The sequence below is a fragment of the Bactrocera tryoni genome, unplaced genomic scaffold, assembly GCF_016617805.1.
Source record: "Bactrocera tryoni isolate S06 unplaced genomic scaffold, CSIRO_BtryS06_freeze2 scaffold_11, whole genome shotgun sequence".
Classification (NCBI taxonomy): Eukaryota; Metazoa; Arthropoda; class Insecta; order Diptera; family Tephritidae; genus Bactrocera; species Bactrocera tryoni.
Window position 1 is genome coordinate 10950958 of NW_024395824.1, and position 22268 is coordinate 10973225.

Consider the following 22268-nt stretch of genomic DNA (forward strand, 5'->3'; position numbering starts at 1 on the left):
ACAAGCTCAATTGACGACATTAAGCTTAAATATTCAAGCTGTTACCACGCTTATGTGTGCTGCACGGCCTTGATGAGTGAACACATGCACAACCTCACGGCATTCAACCAAAGCCGCGACAAGCGAGTGCTTGTCAACACACAATTAAATTTACAGTTCAAGATTCCGCACATTTCAACAGAATCTGAGACCGAACTTAGAAATTTACAGCGGGAGATAAATAGCTGCATTTCAGCTTTACAAATACATGGACTCAATATAGATAGCTGGGATGCCATATTTACGTATTTGTGTTCTATCCGACTACCGGACTATACACTGTCGTTTTGGGACTGTCGTCTGGATTCGGATTTAGAGATCCCAAAATGGGTTGAGTTAGACAAGTTTCTAACCAAACGGGTTAAAACGCTAGAGAGAGTATCAAACCTCAAAGACGAGTTAGGTACTCAACTCAAGATTAGGTCGGCCAATGGTGAAGGTCGGATACCAACCTCGCAGTTAAGGATTGGATCCAAGCCCATCAATTCCCATCACGCCAAGACAAACAATATTAAATGTAAAATGTGCTCATCTCAATCTCACATTTTTAAAACTTGTCAAAGATTCATTGAGATGCAGCCTAACGCACGGTCCACGTCTGCCTAAACTGTTTATCGGACTCACATGAAATCAAAAATTGTAAAAGTCTGTTTAATTGTTCCAAATGTAAACAGAGACATCACTCTATGATTCACCGGGATCAGAGTGAGGAAATAGCTCAGATATCGACAGCACAGACACTACTGAGATTTCTACTAAATCTCATGTGGCCTCTATTAAGGCCAATGTTTCAAATGTGCCTACCTATCGAAGCATGCTCTTAGGTACAGCCATGGTGACTATATGTCACAACGAGAGCACCTTCACTGTCAGAGCCCTGATTGATTCGGGATCTGAAGCAACCTTCGTAAGCAACAGTATTCAGTAACGCTTAAATCTGACCAGCAAAAAGGTCAGCACACGACTTTCAGGATTGAATAATACCGTGTTAGGACGAGTTCAATCGGTATGCTCGATCACAACTGGCTCGCCCCCAACAAAAGTTTAAAACTAGAAGCGGAAGCGTTAGTACTGCCAAAATTGACTGGACTGCTTCCATCCAGATCAATTAACCCTTCAATTGTCAAAAGGTTACCCAATATCCCCTTAGCGGGTAATAATTTCAAATATAAAATTCAGCAATAACTCAACAACAAACGCAAAACCATTTTTGTAGTGAAAATAATACTAATTTTATATTTATACAGCAGCATCAGCAGCAGCAGTAGCAACAACAGGATTATGCTAACAATGATGGTGAAACAAATGATGCGCCCGGCTCATCGAATCACACCGAAACGCATGGTTGTGCATTTCGAGAACCCGGCGTTGGGATGCAATCGCACAACGGTGACCACGTATCTGGAAGTAGTTTGTCACAACAACACTATTCGATGCCACACCTGCAGGCATTCCACGACAGCCTACACTCGCATCTGTTGCGCCACCAACAACATGCTGCAGCCGCAATGCAACGAAAATCCGCAGTTGAGGAGAAACTTTTGCAATTCATACAAGATGCTTTTTCAAAAAAGAGCAAAAAACGGAAGAATCGTGATCCCGATAGGCTCTTCTTGCTCTCACTCTACGAGGAGATCAAACGTGTGCCCGAAAAGATACGACTCGATGTCAAGGGCGAACTCATACAAGTGCTCAAAAAATACCTGAAAAAACCAGCATCGTCTGCGAGCAAACAACGACAGACAACGAGCAACTTTTGCGACAACTCACAGATCCAGACGTGGTGGTTTTTCCAAATTTTATAATAAAATTATATTTATTATAAGAAAACTTTTGTTTTTTTATTAATATTTGTGTGGAATAATTTGCGCCGACCGTTTCCTCACGGCCAACCACAACTACGGAACGAGCCACACCGTGCTCCACCACCCGAATTATCATATATAAAACATGAGTTAACATCTGAATAATAGCATTTATTTTTGTATTCCGTACTTTAATGCGCGCGTGAAATAAAACCTTATAGTTAGTTATTATAATAATTTCCCTTATTAATTTTCGGAAAAATGTCAATTGAATGCCTGCTATCTATTAAAAGTTCCAGGCCCATTGTGGCTTCATAAAATCAAACATTTATTTGGTTTATTTTTTTATTTCTGGTCAAAGTCATGCGATTAACTGTAATTTATCAACTGTCAATACCACGAGATTTGAAATATTCATCTCCTTATCTTTGGTTTGCTCAGTAGGTTGTTTGTCAGAAAATACTCCATAGGACGTATTTGGCGTTAATCATCAATCAATCAATTATAGCAAATTTAACAGTTTTTAAATGTTAAAATACACAGGGAAAGCGGTAGAGAGCTTATTAATAAGCATAATTAATGCAAATAAAGAAAAAAATGGTAGTATTGGCTTAATTGTATCAACGCACGAAACTTTTATTATTGTATTAGGAAAGTTTGTCAATTTATTGGCTTTAAGAAACCTTTGAGAAAACCAATATGTCAATGAACTTAAAAACAAACGCAAATTTCAACAATTGTGTGCCTTCTATGCACAATTCTTGACTGTTATAATCATTTTTCTATGGGTTAAGATTGAGAGTTTTATAGCGCAGATCTAGTCACTATTTGAGACATTTTAAGTAAAGTCTCAATTGTGACAAGTTATTATTTACAATACAGTCTCTAATCTTTAGTCACAAAATATTTTCTCAAAATTGTCACCTGAAAGTTAGTTGGTCACAAAACTAAAAAGAACGCTTGTTGGGAATTTTTAATATACTGACACTTCACTTATAGAAATCATCATACATATTAATTGATTGTCGACTTTTTATATTTTGTAAGCAACTCAAATACGAAAAAAACTAAAAAACAAATCAATTTAACATAAATTTCGTAATTATTCTGAAACAAGATCGACATATATTTTTATTTTTTTATAGCAAATTAGCCTTTTTGACTGAAAATAGTAATTGTAATATTTGTTATCGACATGTTTATTTTCATTAAAGTTTATATACATCTCTACATAACATAATGTAACAGCTGATTGATCGTTTTCAATTAAGAGATTTTTATTACTGCCACATACTGAATTGCAAAATCGTCTCAAATCACAAATATTATCTCGTAACTTAAAATCTCTTATTTAGACACTTGTGACTGTATCTCAGTACAAAACTCCAATATTAATCAACATAAGAGTGGATATAACTGCATACATTCATTCATTTTATGGAAACTAATAGACCTCTTTGTTTATGTCAATATAAGCATTAAGTTAACTTTACATCCAGGTAAACACATAAATGGTTGATGGGGTTTAACTTTTTAAGGCAAAAAAGGACATATATTTGTGTTTTTTTTTGCGGCGACATGAGTACCAGAACCGCCTTGAAAAAAAGTGGGGAACATTATAACTCTGTATCGGATCATCTGAAACAAAAAAATTGATATGCGTTTTAAAGGAGATGTATTTCTCGAGGTAATTATTGTCCAATTTTCTCACCGGCTCTCATAAAACCTTCTCATTTATTGCGCTTTTAGTAATTTTGAACAGTACCGTTAAATGGGGAGTAAGCCATCCTCCGAATTCATCCATTTTCACACTGTCGGTAGAAGTCCTCATAAGATTTGTACTCAAAACTTTGGTTGTTTTAACTTTAGTGGTTTAGGAGATATGTCTTCTTCTTTACTGCCGTAGAAACCGCTTACCCAGTTGTAGCCGAGTTAACAACAGCGCGCCAGTCTTCTTGTTTTCGCAACGCGGCTTCAATTGAAAATGCCAAGTGAAGCCACGTCCTTCTCCACCTGGTCTTTCCAACGGAGTGGATATCTTCATCCTCTTTTGCTTCCGCCGGCGGGTACTACGTCGAATACTTTCAGAGCTGGAGTGCTTTCGTTCATTCGAAAAACATGACCTAGCACAGCGTACCCACTCTCTTTTAATTCGCTGAACTATGTCAATGTCGTCGTATATCTCATATAGGTCATCGTTCCATCGAATGCGATCTTCGCCGTGGCCAACGCGCAAAGGACCATAAATCTTTCGCAGAACTTTTCTCTCGAAAACTCGTAAGGTCGACTCATCAGATGTTGTCATCGTCCATGCCTCTGCACTACTTAGTCCGAAGTAGCACCTGTTGGCAAGGGATATCCTGCGTTGGGTTTTGAGGCTGCCGCTGTTGTTAGTGTTGATGCTGGTTCCAGGGTAGATGAAATTATGTACGGCTTCGAAGTTATGATCGTAAACAATGACGTGGATGCATAGTCGTGACCATTGTCTGTTTGATAACAAGAGTATTTCGTCTTGCCCTCGTGCACCACCAGACCCAATTGCTTTCCTGCCTTATCCATTCTGGAGAAAGCAGAATTAACAGCGCTGTTGTTAAGGCCAATGATATCTATATCATCAGCATACGTCAGTAGATGTACACTTTTATAGAAGATGGTACCTTCTCTGTTTAGTTCTGCAGCTCGAATTATTTTCTCCAAGACGACGAAGAGGTGGTGCGTGTCGATTCTCTTTTTACGAGTATTTTCCAAGATTTGGCGCATGCTGAATCTCTGGTCACTTGTTATTAGGTGTAATAAGATCCAATCAGTTTGTTGACGGTGGGCTTTACTCTTTCACACAATATATATGTATATGCGTATATATAAGTATATGCGATGGCTAAACCCACGGTAGTTGGTGCAGATTGTGGGGTTTCCCTTTTCGTGGATTGGGCAATCGGGTTCGCCGTCCCCTGACGTTATATTTCACAGCCATTCAGCAGAGGGAACACTTCTCCATTCCCTCCATAATTTTAGTATACTCTGGGTATCAGTCACTAGATTACTTTTGGGGGATTTACAAAAGTATGCTCCGGTCTTGAAACCTTCTCTAAGTCTCCGCATCTTTTCGTAGAATTTTCGAGCATTACCCCTGTCGGCCAGCTTGTCAAGCTTTTCGTACTCACGCATTTTGGCCTCTCTCTTTTTTTGTCTGCAAATGGGTCTCTCTTCCCTCTTCATCCCATTCCACAGGTGTTGTTGTCGATTGTAACGTTGCGAGGTAGGCAGTCTGTTTTCACTCCGCTTCGACACGGAACTCCTTATGGTACCAGTTATTCTTTTGCTTTTTCCGTAAACCAATGGTTTGGTTGCAGCTATACGTAAGGAGCTTGAAATGCCGTCTCACAGTTCCCTTATACCGAGATGTTGACGAGTGCTCTCAGACCGCTGGAGTGCAAGTCGAAATCGCTCGGCTGTCTGTTGTGATTACAATTTCTCGACGTCTAGTCTTATGTTTATGGACGTGCGTTTTTTTCTGCACAGAGGCGGGTGCGAGTTTTGGCTGCAACGAGATAGTGGTTCGACCCGATGTTAGGATCTCGAAGCGTACGCACGTCTAAAACACTGAAGACGAGTCTTCCGTCTATTACAACATGATCGATCTGGTTGGTGGCTTTTCGGCCCGGAGACAGCCAGGGAGCTTGATGAATTTTTCTGTGCCGGAATTTAGTACAGATAACCATATTTCGGGCCCCGGTGAAGTGAAGTGGAGATGTTTCCTCGAGGAGGCTGAATTTACCGACTGTTGTGCCAAACATCTTTGCCTTGTGACTTCCTTGCCCACCTTATCGTTAAAGTCGCAAAGCACGATGCGTTCGTACACCGGGGTGAATGACAGTACTCGGCGACGGGTTCTCTCTCATACCACGAATCTCAAACCGAATTTGCTCGTCTTAGTCCTCGTCCCGGCCATCGCATTTTTTGGACGGCGGTGCTGTCAGCGTTCACACTAACGAGGACATCAACCAACTTGGTAGCGGCACCTTCCCAATTAAGAGACCGGACATTCCAGGTACATGCCCTTAAATCGTAATCCTTATATTGGAGGCGTTTTTTACTTGTGGGTCCCAAACCCAGCGCACATCACCCTGTGGAGGGTGAAACATCACCTTCTCACTTTAGCTCGCCTTCAAATGGTTAGAGGATACTAACTAGGGCCAGAAGTCCTACTACTTGAGCTACTTGAGTCATATGTAAAATAATCGTTTCTGGCTACTCCCAAGTGAATGGCGATCAGAGAACTTTCCTCACTTGCGTGAACTTCTACACATGACTTATTAGATATGAACATTAAACTTATTAGATATTTTACACACGGGTGCCCCTTGCTACTGCGATCCACCTTGCCAAATTATAGCTTTATATCTTAAGTTATTGCTTAGTTAAGGCACTTTGTATGTTTTCGGTTAATGACGATTTGTGGTCGTTTTTACCAAGGAACCCACATACTAAGTTTTATTAAGATACCTCAATTTTTACTCAAGTTACAACTTGTACCGTTGCACCGACGGGCGGACGGATAGACAGATAGTAAACCGGATTTCAACTTTTCTCGTCACTTTGATCATTTATATATATATATGTATATATATATCTATCTCGCTTAGTTTTAGGTAATACCCTGTAGCAACTGGTTGCAAGAGTATAAAAAATGTTCCCATGAAAATTTTTCAAGATGAGTTTCAAACAGTTTCGTTGCTTTGAAGGCAACCATTTAAACAAAGCAAAGTACAAATAGCCTTGGTGTATCATAAATTCTTAGAACGAAAGGAACTCTTTTTGTCTTTAAAAATGAATATACAAAATTATTCCACCTAGAAAATTGTCCGACATCCCTAAGAAGTCCAATATAATATTAATGCAAACAGATGCTCACAAAATTGTATTTAATTATTATTCTGCGGGAGCGTGCTTCCTTTCGTAAATTTCTTTTTCGCCAATGGAAATACACTCTCTTTCCAAATATCCAAGATACTAGTATAACCGTGCGATTCTGTACTGTGATACTGTCTCAAGTCTCTAAATTTGAGATTTTGAGACTTGAGACGATTTTGCTATTCTGTAAGTGACAGTCACAAAATCTATTACAATTCATTATTCAGAGATGTTTTTAAACTTGAATGAAAATAAATATGTCGATAACAAATATTAAATTTTCTATAACATAGTCAAAAAACATAATTATCAATAAAAGTAAAAATATATGTTGACTTTGTTTCATAATATTTACGAAATTTATGTAAAATGGATTTATTTTTAACATTTTCGTGTTTGAGTTGCTTACAAAATAGAAAATAACTACAATCGATTAATATCTGTGATGATCTCTATTCAGTATATTCAAAATGGAAGACAAGAGTTCTTTTTGGTTTTGTGACCTGCTAAGTACCAGGTCTCAAGTTTGAGTCAATATTTTGAGACTAACGCTAGAGACTGTTTAGTGAATAGTAACTAGTCACAAATTGAGATTTTACCTCAAAATGGCTCAAATAGAGACTAGAGACTGGTTACAGAATCCCGCTATAAGTCTGAATGATTAGAATATCTCAATTTTGGTATTTGTGTGAAGCTTCACTACAGAGGGAGAACATAGTTTGATAAATTGCCATATTTTTCTTCTGGTTTTAGTCATCCTTTATTTTATTAATAAAATAAAGATATTGAGTCTTGAAAGCGTTTATGACATCTTATCATATATAAATACATATATCGGAGAAGTTAATGCATGCCATCAAAACACAATAGGAAAATAGACATTAGGTAGATTAGGTCACTTCAAAAAGACCAAATGAAAGAAGAACATATAAAAAGTTTGACAAATTTAAAGAGTTGTTTCTTCTCATAATTTCTTTTAGCTCTTGACATTTTTAGAAATGTGGAGTTTCCATTTGTCCAACGCCATAAGAGGTCTGATGTTTAGGTACTACTGGCAAAGGATCACGCTTAGTGGGTATAAAAAATCAAAAGTGCAATGTATTTAAGATATGTCACTTTTTTAAATTGAAATTATTTGACACAAATAAGTATTTTATACTATTAATATCATATTTTTCGATAAATAAATAAGCCAACTGAACTGTATTATCAACGATAGAAAATATTGAGCTGGATTATTTTGTTGTTGCATTATTAAACTCTAGGAAAGGGAACAACTCTTTCTCATTAGTACTCATGGCACAAAGAGGCCTATTGTTTATTTGACAGAGAATGCATGTCCCATTTGCAAATTTTGTTATACATGCATACATACATACGTTGTACATACATACATACATGTCCACATATGTATAAAAAATATCGTACCTTGCCCAGCACCTTCGTGAACCCATTTAACAGAGCGTTTTTTGCGGTTCACATACATTGATTGGCCTTTCGATTTCTGGTTGCTTATGTCGCTCAATGAATGTGATATTCTGCGTGCTAGTTCCACCTGATCTTCCACCGTTGGATGCAATGCAGGTGAATAAAACGCCGATGAGGAATACAATTTGCCTAGATTTTTTTATTTCGTTTGAAATCAGAGAAAGTTAATGTATATATATATGTATATATGTATATAAGAAAATAGGTGATACGCTTTTCGAATTTATTTTATTTATCTGTTTTGTGTTTTCTTTAGATCAACGTGTACATAATTTTCGTGTGTCAAACTTATATTATAATAAGCTATTACTAAATTCTCTGCAAACTTTTGTTTTGGTATAGTATCAACGCACTCACTGTGACGATACTTGGAATTTGAAGGGTATCTTTGTTCAGCTCTTTAGTGTGTATTAATTTATTTTATTCAAAATAGTCTCCTTCTGCTTCAATACAGCTTTTTGCACGGTCCAAAAGCATGTCGAACGAGTATTTTAGCTCATATGGCCGCCAGTATGCCGGTGAAAGCCTTTTGAATGACCTTTACGTCTGCATAACGCTTTCTTTTCATGAGCAAATGCATTTTTCCGAAAAGGAAGAAGTCGCACGGTGCCATATAAGGTGAATACGGGGAGTGGTTTATGTTTAAAATGTGATTTTTGGTCAAATAATCTTTCTTCAAATGTTGGATTCTGAGCAATTTTTTGTCGTCTGTCAATTTGTGCGGAACAAACCGTTCCCACACCTTTCGTATTTGGGCTTACGTTTGGTCAAAATGCGATAAATCGATGTTTTGGAGATGTTCAATTCTATTTCCATGAATTTCAATGATGATTTGGCTGATTTTTGATGAACGCACAGTTTTGATGGAATTTACGGTGATCACGGATTTTGATTGGCCCACATGTTGATCGTCATTTATGTCCTCACGACCACTTTGAAAACGTTGAAACCACTCGTGCACTCTGTTACGGGATAGGCAATCATCGCCATAAACTTCTTTCATCAATTGAAACGTTTTGGTATAAGTTTTACCAATTTTAAAACAAAATTTAATGTTGGCTCTTTGTTCGAAGCTCATTTTCGCACCGATAACACAAACATACTGACACTTAAAACGCAATAACTTCATTTCCAATAGATGAAATGTCATGAAATTCTCACTGGACAATCGATAAAGATTCTAACGCACAGTCGACATATAGTCCTGTTTATTTCGGAACACACTTTGTATATTGGTTTTTAAAAAATTATGCGTTTTTTCTTCGCATATCAAAGTTTTCAAAAAATTTGTAGGCAAAATTAATTTCATCATATATGGTTATAGAGATCCCATATCGCAGGTTCCGATAAATGAGCAACTTCTTTAAGAGGAGTGTGTACATTGTAGGATCTCCGACGTTTATTTTGATTGTTACAAACAACGTGGTACACTTAATATACCGTGTTCAGGGTATAAATATTATATTAGGTTGTCAAAAAAGTCTTGCGGTACTTTCGCTAGTTGGCGCTGAAAGTGCGTAGTTCCAGTTTTATTCGTCGCATCGGGTCAGGCTATACCTTTTTGGAAAGCTCATTTCACGCGCTAACACGCTTGATTGATTGTCGTTTCTTTTAAGTCGTTCGTGAGTTATAGCGTCGCAAACATGAAGCAAAATAAAGAGAAAATACGGCATATTTTACAGTACTACTACGATAAAGGCAAAAATGCATTCAAGCCGCCAATAAAATTTGTGCAGTTTATGGACCCGGTACAGTTTCCATTTCCACCGCACAACGATGGTTTCAACGTTTTCGTTCTGGTGTAGAGGTGGTCGAAGCTGCGCCACGCTCCGGAAGGCCTGTCGTCGAAAATTGCGATAAAATCGCTGAATTGGTCGAAAGAGACCGGCATAGTAGCAGCCGTAGCATCGGTCAAGAGCTGGGCATGAGTCATCAAAAATTCATTTCAATTTCAATAAAAAAAATAAATAAAATCAATAAAAATACCGCAAGACTTTTTTGACAACCCATTATATTTACTCGACTTAAGTCCTTCATTTTTAAGTCCTTTTTTAAAGTTCATCTGATAATTTTGTCTTTGATAGAGTTTATAGTATTTTTGTGTAAAACATGTGCTGCTTACAGAAAGTTATGGATATTAATAGAAGTGACAATAATAATAACATCTGAACTTAATTCTTCTGAAATAATTTCGCTCCTTAACCAAGGGAAAGCTGTAACCGATATCATACAAGTACATTTTAAGCATCATCATAATATTAAGAGTAACATTCCAGTCTAAATCTATTGAAATATCTTTCTCACTAACTGACAATAACATTTATTTAGATCAGAGAATATTAAACGACGAGATTCAAAACGGTGTTCTATTGGAAGATAGAAATTGAGCACAATGGCCACAATAAGAAGCTCAAAATGATTGTTTGAAAATCAACCTCTTTTGATTTTTCCTACCGATTCGTGCGAGAAATACCATAGTGAAAATGGAAATCAAATTACAATATAGACCTGTGAAAGGTTGTTGTACTATGGTAACAAAGATGATTTTATTTGTGTTTTCAATCCGAACAAACTTCCTACTGTCTTGTCGTTTTTTCTCATAACCGCCCTTGTACAGTGTTTGTCCCCAAGCTCTTTTTGTCTGCTCCAGTCATGGTTTGTGTCTCGCGTTTTAGTAGTCCATTTTATAGTTCTTCTACGTTGTTGCTCTCCAGCTCTTTGGTGTTTCATTATTTTCGCTGCTATTTCGCATACGGCTTTCCACTTTTCTTGTGATTCCACCATCTAGGTTTTCTGGAGTTGGGTCTATATCTAATGAATTTTTCAAAATTTGCCTTTCTTGGTTATCTTTCGTACAATGAAACAAAGTGTGCTCTAAATTCTCGATGATCTCGCCTCCGCAATAATCGCATATGTCGTTATCTTCGTGTTGCGTCGTGAAATCTTGGACATTAATGCGTGGCACGCATCCTTAATGGGGCTTATTATCAATGAGGCAGCTTGGTAAGCCGACAACAAATTGTCGGGAATAGTAGTGGGTGTACAGACTTCTTCAAAGAGGTCTGGGTCGAATTTTTTGGATCGCCAGAAACTAATCTTCAGAGTTTGTAGGTCGAAGGACAGGTCTATCACCGATTATCGGCCACCTTTGTAGAACGTGCATTGGTTGCTTGTGTTCAATTAAAATCAAGGAAAGCAAAAGCTTCCTACTATTAGTTCTTTTGCATCCCCATTCAACAGCCCAGGTATTAAAGTCGCCAGTTATTACAAATTTAGTTCTACATTGAGCATCCGTCACAAGGCTGTCGATAATATTCCTAAATATTTCATCATTAACGCTGGGGAGAAATAGCAACTACATATATGTATGTCGCCTACTTTAGCCCGAACAAAGCCATTGGAAGAGATAGAGACCCCAGTTGACGGAAGCTGGGTTACATTTCTATATATATACATATACATATCTGTTGTGTCACTTGACCAGTTTACCCCTTGACCGGTTTTATATGGTTCGCTGAGTAATGCCAAATCAATCTGCTTCTCAGCGATCGTCTGCTTTAGTAGGTTATGCGCCTCTTGACAATGATTAAGGTTAAGTTGTAAGAATCTCATGCGACTTCTTGTGCAGCCTTCTTATATAATATACCGTTCAATTCCTTTGGACCGTGCCCTAAGGCAGAGTAAACATTTCGGCTTATTGGTGTAGTCCTTGGCTTGATGTTCGCATTTGCCACATCTGTTGCAAATTCTGGACCTGTCCTCGTTTGTGAACACTTTCCCTGTGTGCCCATGGTAAAAACACCTGAAGAATCGCTGCAGCTGCCTGTGTTCCCGAATAAGAAAATTACCAAACCGGGAGTTTTATGAGTGCAGTTTGAAAGCCTCCGTCTTTTTTTAGAGCATAGAGAACCTCGTTGCTAATGATTTCATCCAGGTCTTTACACTAGGATTAACAGTTTAACGTTCGCTTGGTCACCTAGACATTTCCTAATATTCTCTTAAGAGTCAGTTGGCATCACTGCACCATTTAATTTTAGCAGCATTTTTCCAATTTCCGAATCCGTTAAGGTTGGAGTCGGACTTAATTTTACGTAGGATCACAGCGTAAATAAGATATAAAATTCGCAGTCTTTTGGTTAGTTTTCACAGCTGCTATGTTCCACGGTTCATCCATTGGATATATGATATTTATTTGTTAATATGTAGTCAAAAATTTTATCTGCATTCTTGTGTAAGGGTAGTTTTCAGCTCTCAAGAAATGTAAAAACTTCATATAAAAAACGCTTAAGAAATAGTCACGAAATTTTCTGCGGTAAATTTCCTATTGCTAGTATGCAGCTCTAAAGAAATGTAGTACTAAATTTTAATACATTTTTTCAATAAGATGTCAATATGGCAACGCTGGTTTTGCGGAGAAACATGAAATCAACAATTGTTTCTTGAAGGAAATTCAAAGTAATCGTTAAATTCATCCTAAATTAGTTAAAATCATTATTATGAGGTATAGTTCATTTTGAAATGTTGAATAAAACTTACCAATCATCAACAACATTTCTTAAATCGCAATGAAAATATATATGTTACTACACACATACATATGTACCTACATGTTACACACATAAGTATATTTTCTTGTTTATTTTCACTTGCTCTTCTAATGTGCATCATTCACAATGCGTAACAGCTTAAGCTTAAGAAATAAGGAATTTTTTTTCTTGAGCATTTACTTGAGAGCTGGAACCTAACCTATACTCGTGAAATTTAATTTATTTAACTCGCAATTTTGAATAAAAATGATGGAATTTGCCAAAGATCAAAATGTCTTCACGTATCACATGTACTATATATTACATATGTTTTTATTTTGTTTCTTTTTAAGATTTCTCATATCTCTGTTTCTTAATTTCAATAAACTATTTTCTAATAAAAAATAATCCTTACCGAGGCCATTTCCCACCGAATTGTTGCGTTGTAATTGAACGCTTCTCATATTCTACGCACGATTTTACGGGCAGTACGTTATTCGCACACATCGCAAATACGTGCTCGTGTCTACGCTGGACACGGCTGAATGATGCCCCAGACTCCGTTTAAATTTGTCCCCATTTCGGAAAATAAAGAGAGCGTTAAAAGGCCGTCGTTATACAAGATAGATGAAAATCGCTGAAAGAGCTAAAGGCCATCCCGAAAAATTAGTTTGAAAAGTATTCCGGAGATTGGAAGAAGCACTGGTATAAGTGCATAATAGCGAATGGGGACTATTTTAAACGCGTCAATTCTAATGTAGGCGAATGAACAAGTATTTTTTCATAATACAAAAATTCTTGTAATTTTTTGAATACTCCTCATATTATCCTTTGATTACTATGAGTAATACATTAATTACACACCATTACTCTAGCTTCTCAAACCGCATACAGACCTAGCGCTATGCTGATCTATACCAAAATCAAATTTTTTAGCTTATTTTGTGACTGAGTTAAAGTCGTATATTTTGTTTTATAATTAACTGGCTGATGTCTCTGTTTATTTTTTAAACTGTTACTTTCACTGACAGATCAATGAACGGATGAGCAGACAGGTAACACTTTATCTCGATATTTTGAATATTTTCGATAGTTTTATTTATATCAAACAAATGTTAAGTAAACACTATTATTGTACTAGGTGCAACGTATTTCGAAGGTTTAATAAGGTAGTTATTCCATTCATGTAATTAGCATTCCTTTCAAACAAGTCATTAACAACTAATAGTGTAATTGAATTAAAAAAATATTTACAATTATGTATGTGGTCTAAATGCTTATGGGCATGTGAATTTTGGAAGTGATCTGTAAAAATAAATTATAAAAGCACTCTAGTAGTGAGCGATAAAGTTTTAATATTAATTTCTTTAAATATTGTCATATAGAATGGTGAGGAAAAGTACTTATATATTTTTTATCGAATTTTGGAACGAATAAAAAAGAAAACATTGAAGTAAATGAATATATAAATTTGTTTACTCCCCACTGTAGTCGGTTAGTATTATACTGTATTTTGAGCAATTGGATGTCCGTATCCATGTATATATGTACATATGCATGTAAAAACGTATCACCATTGATTAAATAGCTATAGTTGTACTTACGATTTCTTGGAACAATTTCATTGGCATCTGTCGCTGGCGTAAAGATTTTGAGCAAATCGATATGTTTTGGAGCGTTTGTTGACTCCTTCATTTTAAATTTTAGGCCATTAAATATGAAACGAATGAAATTAAAAGAAGGATTATTATTAATAAAATGAATATACATATTAACATGAGACAATGGGCTAGACAAAAAAAGAACTCGATTGAAAATCAATATTTGCCAGCTTGAAGATAATTAGATTCATCAGATGGCTTCTTCAGTCAGTATATATTTTTTATAGATAAAAAAAATGTTCACAGAAAATTTTATTTCAAGGGTTCAAGATGATCACCATTCAGCTGTTGTAATGGAAGGTGGTGAGTGTCCTGTAAAGGCTTTACACCTCTTAACTTCTGTGAAGATAAGACTGGGGCAAAAGTGTAGCAGCAGGATGCTTTAGAAGGCTTGGTTAAGAAGTTAAGGAATACTCTCTTCGATGCAGAGGATTGATTTTTCCAGCCAGATTCAGCTTCAGCATACAAGACAAAAACTACCCAGCAGTGGCTTAAAAGCAATATTCCTGATTCTATAGCTGCGGATGATTGATTGGCCGGCTGGAAGATCAGATATGAATCCTTTGGATTACAGTTTGTGGTCAGAGCTGGAAAACATAGACTGTCGAATACCACATATAAGCCTAACGATCAAAATCATGTTCTTGTGAGGATTTTTTTCTTTTTGACTAGATATCTTCACGAAGAATTTCAGATCGGACCTATATAGCATAAATCTTTCACAATAACTGGTCGATCAAAATCAAGTTCTTGTATGTAAGCATTTTTGCTTGGGAGTATTCTAGTACGAGTATCGGTGCAAACGAGGCTAAAGTTTTTCCTTGATTATTTAGTATAATTGGTTTTCTAACCGTTAACTACTGCTTATACTTTCGAATTTAACAATATATATTGTAATTGTCCATATGTTGGCGTTATTAGTTTATCAAAGTTGTAAAAAACGTTAATTTCTTTCAAATTTGTATACTCTTTCGAAATAATCGGACATTTTTCAAATTTTTGAAATATTGTCATTTAAAATAAATCGTAGTTGATGTTGTCTAGCTTTTGTTTTGAATACTCTTGTTTTCAAAAATGTAACAAAAATTGTTATCGTCCAAATGTTGGCTTTGGTAATTATTCAAAGTTAAGTTCTTCACAATTTCAATAAAAATAAGTTGATATTTTAAACATTACACTTCTTCTTTTAGTTTCAGATTTGTTTTCACAGTTTTCTTTAATTGTTTTAATTTTGTTTTGTAAAATTTATATATTATATAACAATTAGTTTAATTATAATTCAGTACAGTCCTCTTTTAAGATTTCTAATTTTGTTTGTAGTATTAAAAACCTTAAAAAAAATATTCTTGCCGGCTGGGATTTAGAATAACATAACCCGATTTCGGGCTTATAATTGGTATGTACGGACAGAGGAGGTTCTCCAGATCAAGAAAATATATATATATATGTAGTTGCCGCTGACTTATGGTTTTTGAGATATTTGCATTTAAAGTTCAAAAATTCAACTATTTAAAACGAGTGTTTATCCGATTTATAATTAATTTTACGTTTATATTTTTAACTAAAAGTGTAAAAATAACTTTAATTCCATGTTAAACTTTAGTTGAAATCCATTTATTCACGCAATAAGAAAATGGTTGCAAACAAGCAAAAAATTAGTGTTACCATATTTGGTAATGGAATAAAAATAAGACAACACAGTGAATATGACGTCAATATAAAATCCATTATCAAGTAATGAGTAATGTAAAATCTTTCAGAATTTTTATTGTCTTGATAAATCCCGGTGTTGGATCGGCCAGAGTTATTTTTTTTTAAGAGCAGCCGAAGGCCACCAGTGCAGAAAGGTGTTCAACGCGAAAGCACTGATCACGCCCAGGTGTTGGTCCGACCAGGGCTATTTTTTTTAAGCGCGGCCAAAGGCCGCCAAATATTAAACGAATTCTATGCGAAAAACTAATGTGTTATTTATTTCCTGTCATTGGGGTATTATTTATTTTCTTTATTTCTTTTGGTTCTTCTGTGAAATATGTACGTAAGATAACACTGATTATTAGTTATAATGCAACCCTTTTGTTATTGTGTGAACAAAAATTAAATATTGAATAAAAGTTATTTTTGCGCTATATAATATAAAATAAATGATTAGAAACGAATGTTAGTGGATATAAAAGTTAAAAATTTAAGTGTAAAATTCATTATAAATCGGAGAAACACTTGTTCTAAATAGTTGAATTTTTGAACTTCAAATGCAAATATCTCAAAAACCATAAGTCAGCGGCAACTATATATATATATATTTTCTTGATCTTTAGGACCTTCTCCATTTGTACATACTCATTTTAACCCCGAAATTAGGGGTTATTCTAAAATTTACCCTTCTTGCCTTTGGCAAGAACTTCTTTTTCACTCGTTTTTTTTAATATTTTTGGCTGGCAGGAATAATTATAAGTATAAATATGCATATCCACATATATATATACCAATTATTTATGCACTAACTCACGTCATTTTTAAGCCAAATTTGTTTACTCAATTCTAAAAGAAATTGTTTCTTAATGGGATTATGTCGATCACTAGGTTTAAGGCCGCGCTTCTTTTCCAACATGCAATTGCCCGTTGCATACGATTTTAGCAAAACATTGCCACGTTCGTTATTCGCATAATTTTTAGAATTAGACGCAATTTGACTCTTTTCGTACATTTTGCAGCGATCGAATTAGATTTAAAATGCAATGTACGTTGCCATTAAAATTTATATATCATAAAGGTTTTCAAAAATAAATATCCATGTTGGCGCCATTTTGATTGACTGCCTTTATGCACGCTCTCGTTTTCGAATGAACATTTGTTCGATTACGTTATGTAAGCAGAAAATACTGACATTTATTTCAGTATGTATATATTGTTACATACGCATACTTCACCGTACACATTGAATAAAAAGAAAAGAAAAGTTTATGTGTAGAAATATATTAATATATGGGAGGCATTAAGCCATTTCCCTGCCAACCACGGCTACCCACTTGTGTCAAATATTTCAATACAACTACACATTTTTTCTCTATGCACTAACACCAACGCACATTTTCGGGTTATTTTTTGTTTACCCAAATGCGATGAAAAAAAGTTTCTTTCATTTCTTGATTTATTTGAATGAGTGCGAAGGAGAAAGCATAATTGTCAATAGTGCCAAAAGAAAATCCCAAAAAGGGTAATAAAAAACGATTGAAAGACGTTTGTTATTCGTGATCGTACCATCCTAAAGAAGGTAAGTGAATGATTTTTATGTGATTTTTTTTTAATAATTTGCAAATAATTACTTCATTTGTTTTTATAGCATTGGAAATCAGAATGAATTGGAAATAGCAGCTGCAGCAATATCATCAGAAGCATCAAATATCAATTGTTAAGTAAGTATGTGAAAAAAGTGTGTGTACTTTGAAATTGGACTGCGCAGTCCAATATAATACGCAAAAATAAATACATACATACGTATGTAAGTTAACACAGCACTTGTTACTATTAAGTATCGGCTTACAACTTCCGACACGTGTGGCCGAAATGCACCAGAAAGTGCACGGTCAGCGTCTGCACTACTTGTTGTGCAGAATAAGATTCGTGGAAACGAATCACGCCACGGAATATTATTTAGCTTAGAATTAAGTATAAATATTATAATTTTGTTAAGCTAAGTTTCAGTTTGAAAACTCAAATAAAGATACGCGGTAACGCTGCCCCAATGCAGCTCCGCTAAAAAAAATTATATTTTTTTAGTTATTTAATAACTAAAAGGCTTAACTGGCGCCCGAGCTAAAAAGTCATAAATAATAGAGAAAAAAAGGCCCCCTAGTAGCATAAAGCAAACGGGAAGCACTAGTTGCTAGCCAGCTCTATTCGCGAGTGTCTAAATAAGTGAAAAACAAAAGACACACAAAGTGTTATCTGTTAATTAAGAAATCCATGACAATGTGCATAAAAACGCGGAGATATTATGAATAAAATTTAAAGCAAAACTAAAAACGACACGTGTAACAAATACCAAACAACTGAAGAAAAGCGTGCACAAGTGAAAGGATGAACAAAGCAATAATACAAACCTAACGATGTGTGAAAAATAAAAAATATCGAAAGACTGCTTAAGAAACTAAATATGCAAACAGTTAAGGAAAAAAACTTAGAATAACAAATCGAAGAGTGTAGCGACTTGCAACTTGCTAAGCGTAAAATACACGCAAGTTCAGGGATGCAAATCATTTCAGTTTTAATAAAACAAAAAAAAAAATTAATTAACAAACTACAAAAATAATACAAAACACAATTTAATAAAATACAACAACAATAAAAATATAAATAAAAAGCGAGCAATTAATCACGGTTGAAGGCAGCAAGCGGTGTGCGTGAATTAAATATTAATGAAAATATGCGTGTTTGCGTGCAACAAAATACGCCAAAGTGTAAATTAAATTTATTGCAACAAATTTCGTGGAAGCAAAAATCAACGCATATTGCAGGCAGGGAAAAAATCGAGGCAGATATTTAACAGGCGAATTGCAGCTCAGCAAGTGGAGATATCCGGCCCGGCAGCTAATAGGAATACTATCGGTGGTAGCAGCGACAACAGAATCCCCAACAATCCTGTAAGTGGAAGCAGCCTTTAGTAACTACTTAGATATTATATTGAGAGTATCAATATATTATTATATATACTAAGAACATTAAAAATATACAAATGGCGAACCCCAATAATTTAATCCGCCCTCCAATCCTTCCCCCCAATTCGGCACCTAATACCCCTCAGACATCCCAAAATACACAATTGAGCATGGACGACCTGTCCAGGCTCATAGCTAGTATAGCTTCAGATATAGTAAAGACACAGGGACCGCAAGTGGTACATGCGGCATTACACCCAAATGCAATTGCAACCGACATTACGGACCAAACAATAGGCATAGAACATAGGAACAACTTAGGCGAATTGGATAGGATACCTGACATCGTAAAATGTCTAAAGGAATACTCCGGCAATCCAGGAGAATTCAACTCTTTTTTAGCTATATATGAACCTCAAAAAGGGACACCGAAGTATTACGGAATTTTAAGCGTAATACGGAGCAAAATAATGGGCAATGCCGATGCGGCATTGGAAGCATACAATACGCCACTTGATTGGCAATCAATTTCCAAATGTCTAATTATGCACTACGGTGACAAACGCGACTTGTCAACATTAGAATATCAAATGACCACAATGGTCCAAGGAAATAGAACGGCTTCAGAATTTTTATCAACAGGTGTATAGCCACCTTTCATTGATACTAAATAAATTAGGTTGTCTCGAATCTCTTCGCATGCTGACACAAGCATATAGAGACAAAGCATTAGATACTTTTATAAGAGGGCTTAACGAGGATTTACCTAAACTATTAGGAATACGAGAGCCGGCAGACCTGCCGCAAGCTCTTCATCTCTGTTTAAAACTACAGAACCAAAACTTTCGTATGAACCATGCGTACAATGGAAGACTAGTACAACCTCTACCCTTACCTCCAAGAAGGAATTTTCCACAACCAGAAAGGAATCAATTTTACCCCCAGCTAGCGCGTTTACCCCAACCACAGCGGACAACTTGGCAACCAAGGCAACAACAATATAACAATTTTCATGCCACGTCCAGAGCCCATGGACGTCGACCCGAGCATACACTCTCGTCGCGTTAACTATATAAACAGACGCCAAGGAAGTGAGCACTTTGGCAAGAGGCCACAACAAATTCCGAATCAACAGCGAAGGAAAGAGCAGCGAACATTCCACATTGACTCAGCTTCACAGGAAGACGGACAATTTGGTGAACCAAGCGATATCCATTTTTTAGAATAATTAGCTCATCGCTCCCCTTCTTCGAAATAAAGACGGAGAGCGGCAGAATTTTGAAATTTTTAGTGGATACAGGTTCCAGTAAAAATTATGTTAAGCCAGAGCTGACAAAAAAAAAGAATCCAAAACGACAATCCCTTTTTTGCAAAATCTATTGCGGGAAATTTAGAAATCAGAGAACATACTTATGTTCAACTTTTTAACTTTAAAGATAAAATTAAATTCTATCTATTGCCACTTCTCAAAACATTTGACGGTATTCTAGGGAATGATACCCTTCGGGAATTTAAAGCCATTATATACACTGGCGAAAATTACATGACTTTAAGTAACGGCTTTAAGGTTCACCTCAAACAGCTCCCCTCACAGCGAATGAACGCAATTAATGTTGATGAAGGGAACCTCTCAGAAAATCAAATGAACACGATGGAAAACATCGTAAATAAATACCTAAAGCTTTTTCCGAACCTGACGAAAAGCTAACCTATACAACAAAAGTTGTCGGACAAATTCGGACAACATCCGATTCCCCTGTTTACACAAAATTCTATCCATATCCTGCAGCATTGAAACAGGAAGTGGAATCTCAGGTAGAAAAGCTTTTAAGCGATGGTATAATTAGACCATCTAGATCACCGTACAACTCACCAGTGTGGATTGTATCGAAGAAGCCAGACGAGACAGGAAATAAACAATACCGTAGCGGAAAATATGGAAGTAATCTCTGAACTAGGTAATATCAATTTCTTCTCAGTGATCGACCTTAAAAGTGGTTTTCACCAGATTCGACTAAAAAAATCTGATATAGAAAAAACTGCTTTCTCTATCAACAATGGGAAGTACGAATTTACTCGAATACCATTTTGCCTAAAATATGCGCCATCTATTTTTCAACGCGCATTAGATGGTATATTAAGAGAACACATAGGGAAATGTTGTTACGTGTATATCGACGATATATGTAATTGTTTTCAGCAAAACAGAAGAGGAACACTTCGAACTTGGCATAAGAACCAACCCAAAAAAAGTTGAAGCCATTTCAAACTTTCCACAACCACAAAATTTAAAACAACTTCGCAGCTACGCTAAACTTGCAAAACCCCTAACATCTCTTTTAAAAGGGGAAGACGGTCGTACGTCAAAGAATAAATCTACTCACATAAAAATAAATTTGAATAGGGTAGCGATAGAAACTTTCATGAAAATAAAAAATTCCCTCTCCTCAGAGGATATCATCCTCACGTATCCGGATTACAGCAAAGAATTTGAGCTAACCACAGATTCGTCCAACTTCGCCATAGGCGCAGTATTGTCTCAGTCAGATAGACCAATAGCATTTTTATCCAGGTCATTAAGCAAAGCGGAAGAGTACTATGCCGCGAATGAAAAAGAAATATTAGCCATCATTTGGGCATTTAATTCATTTCGGAATTATCTGTATGGATCGGCCAGAGTAAAAATATTAACCGATCATCAACCATTAACTTATGCGTTAAGCAATAAGAACTGTAATAGTAAGATGAAACGCTGGAAAGCAATACTAGAAGAATACAGTTATGAGATGCACTATAAGCCAGGTAGAACAAACGTCGTGGCCGACGCACTGTCAAGATTCAAGTAATTTACCCCTTACACTTTGACAAATATAAAATTAGGTTTTAGCAGTTCCAAGTGGAAAACATAACAAACGATGAAGAGCAAGAGAATATTATTATAAATGAACATAAGAGAGCGCATAGAAATTGCAGGGAGAATTAGATACAAATTTTAGAAAAATTCTATTTTCCAAGTATGGCGAAACAAATAAATAAGATAATAAAAAATGCGTTACTTGTAAGGAGAACAAGTACGATCGCCACCCATCAAAGCCGCAACTACAAGCCACACCCAAACATAATTACCCTGGACAAATAAACCACGTAGATATATTATTGATAGGCAAAAGGCTAATTCTG

General features: G+C 35.9%; 1 protein-coding gene across 1 annotated transcript in view; it reads right to left on the reverse strand.

The window, feature by feature from the left end:
• LOC120779765 overlaps positions 1 to 22268 on the reverse strand; it is a gene marked incomplete at its 3' end in the record, with an annotated part of 170399 nt that overhangs the window by 52117 nt on the left and 96014 nt on the right. Inside the window, exons 6-7 of the mRNA XM_040112145.1 lie at positions 14377 to 14461; positions 8187 to 8375 (exon numbers count right to left, since the gene is read on the reverse strand). Of these exons, the coding sequence (XP_039968079.1) occupies positions 8187 to 8375; positions 14377 to 14461 (274 nt within the window). The remainder of the gene's footprint in view (positions 1 to 8186; positions 8376 to 14376; positions 14462 to 22268) is intronic.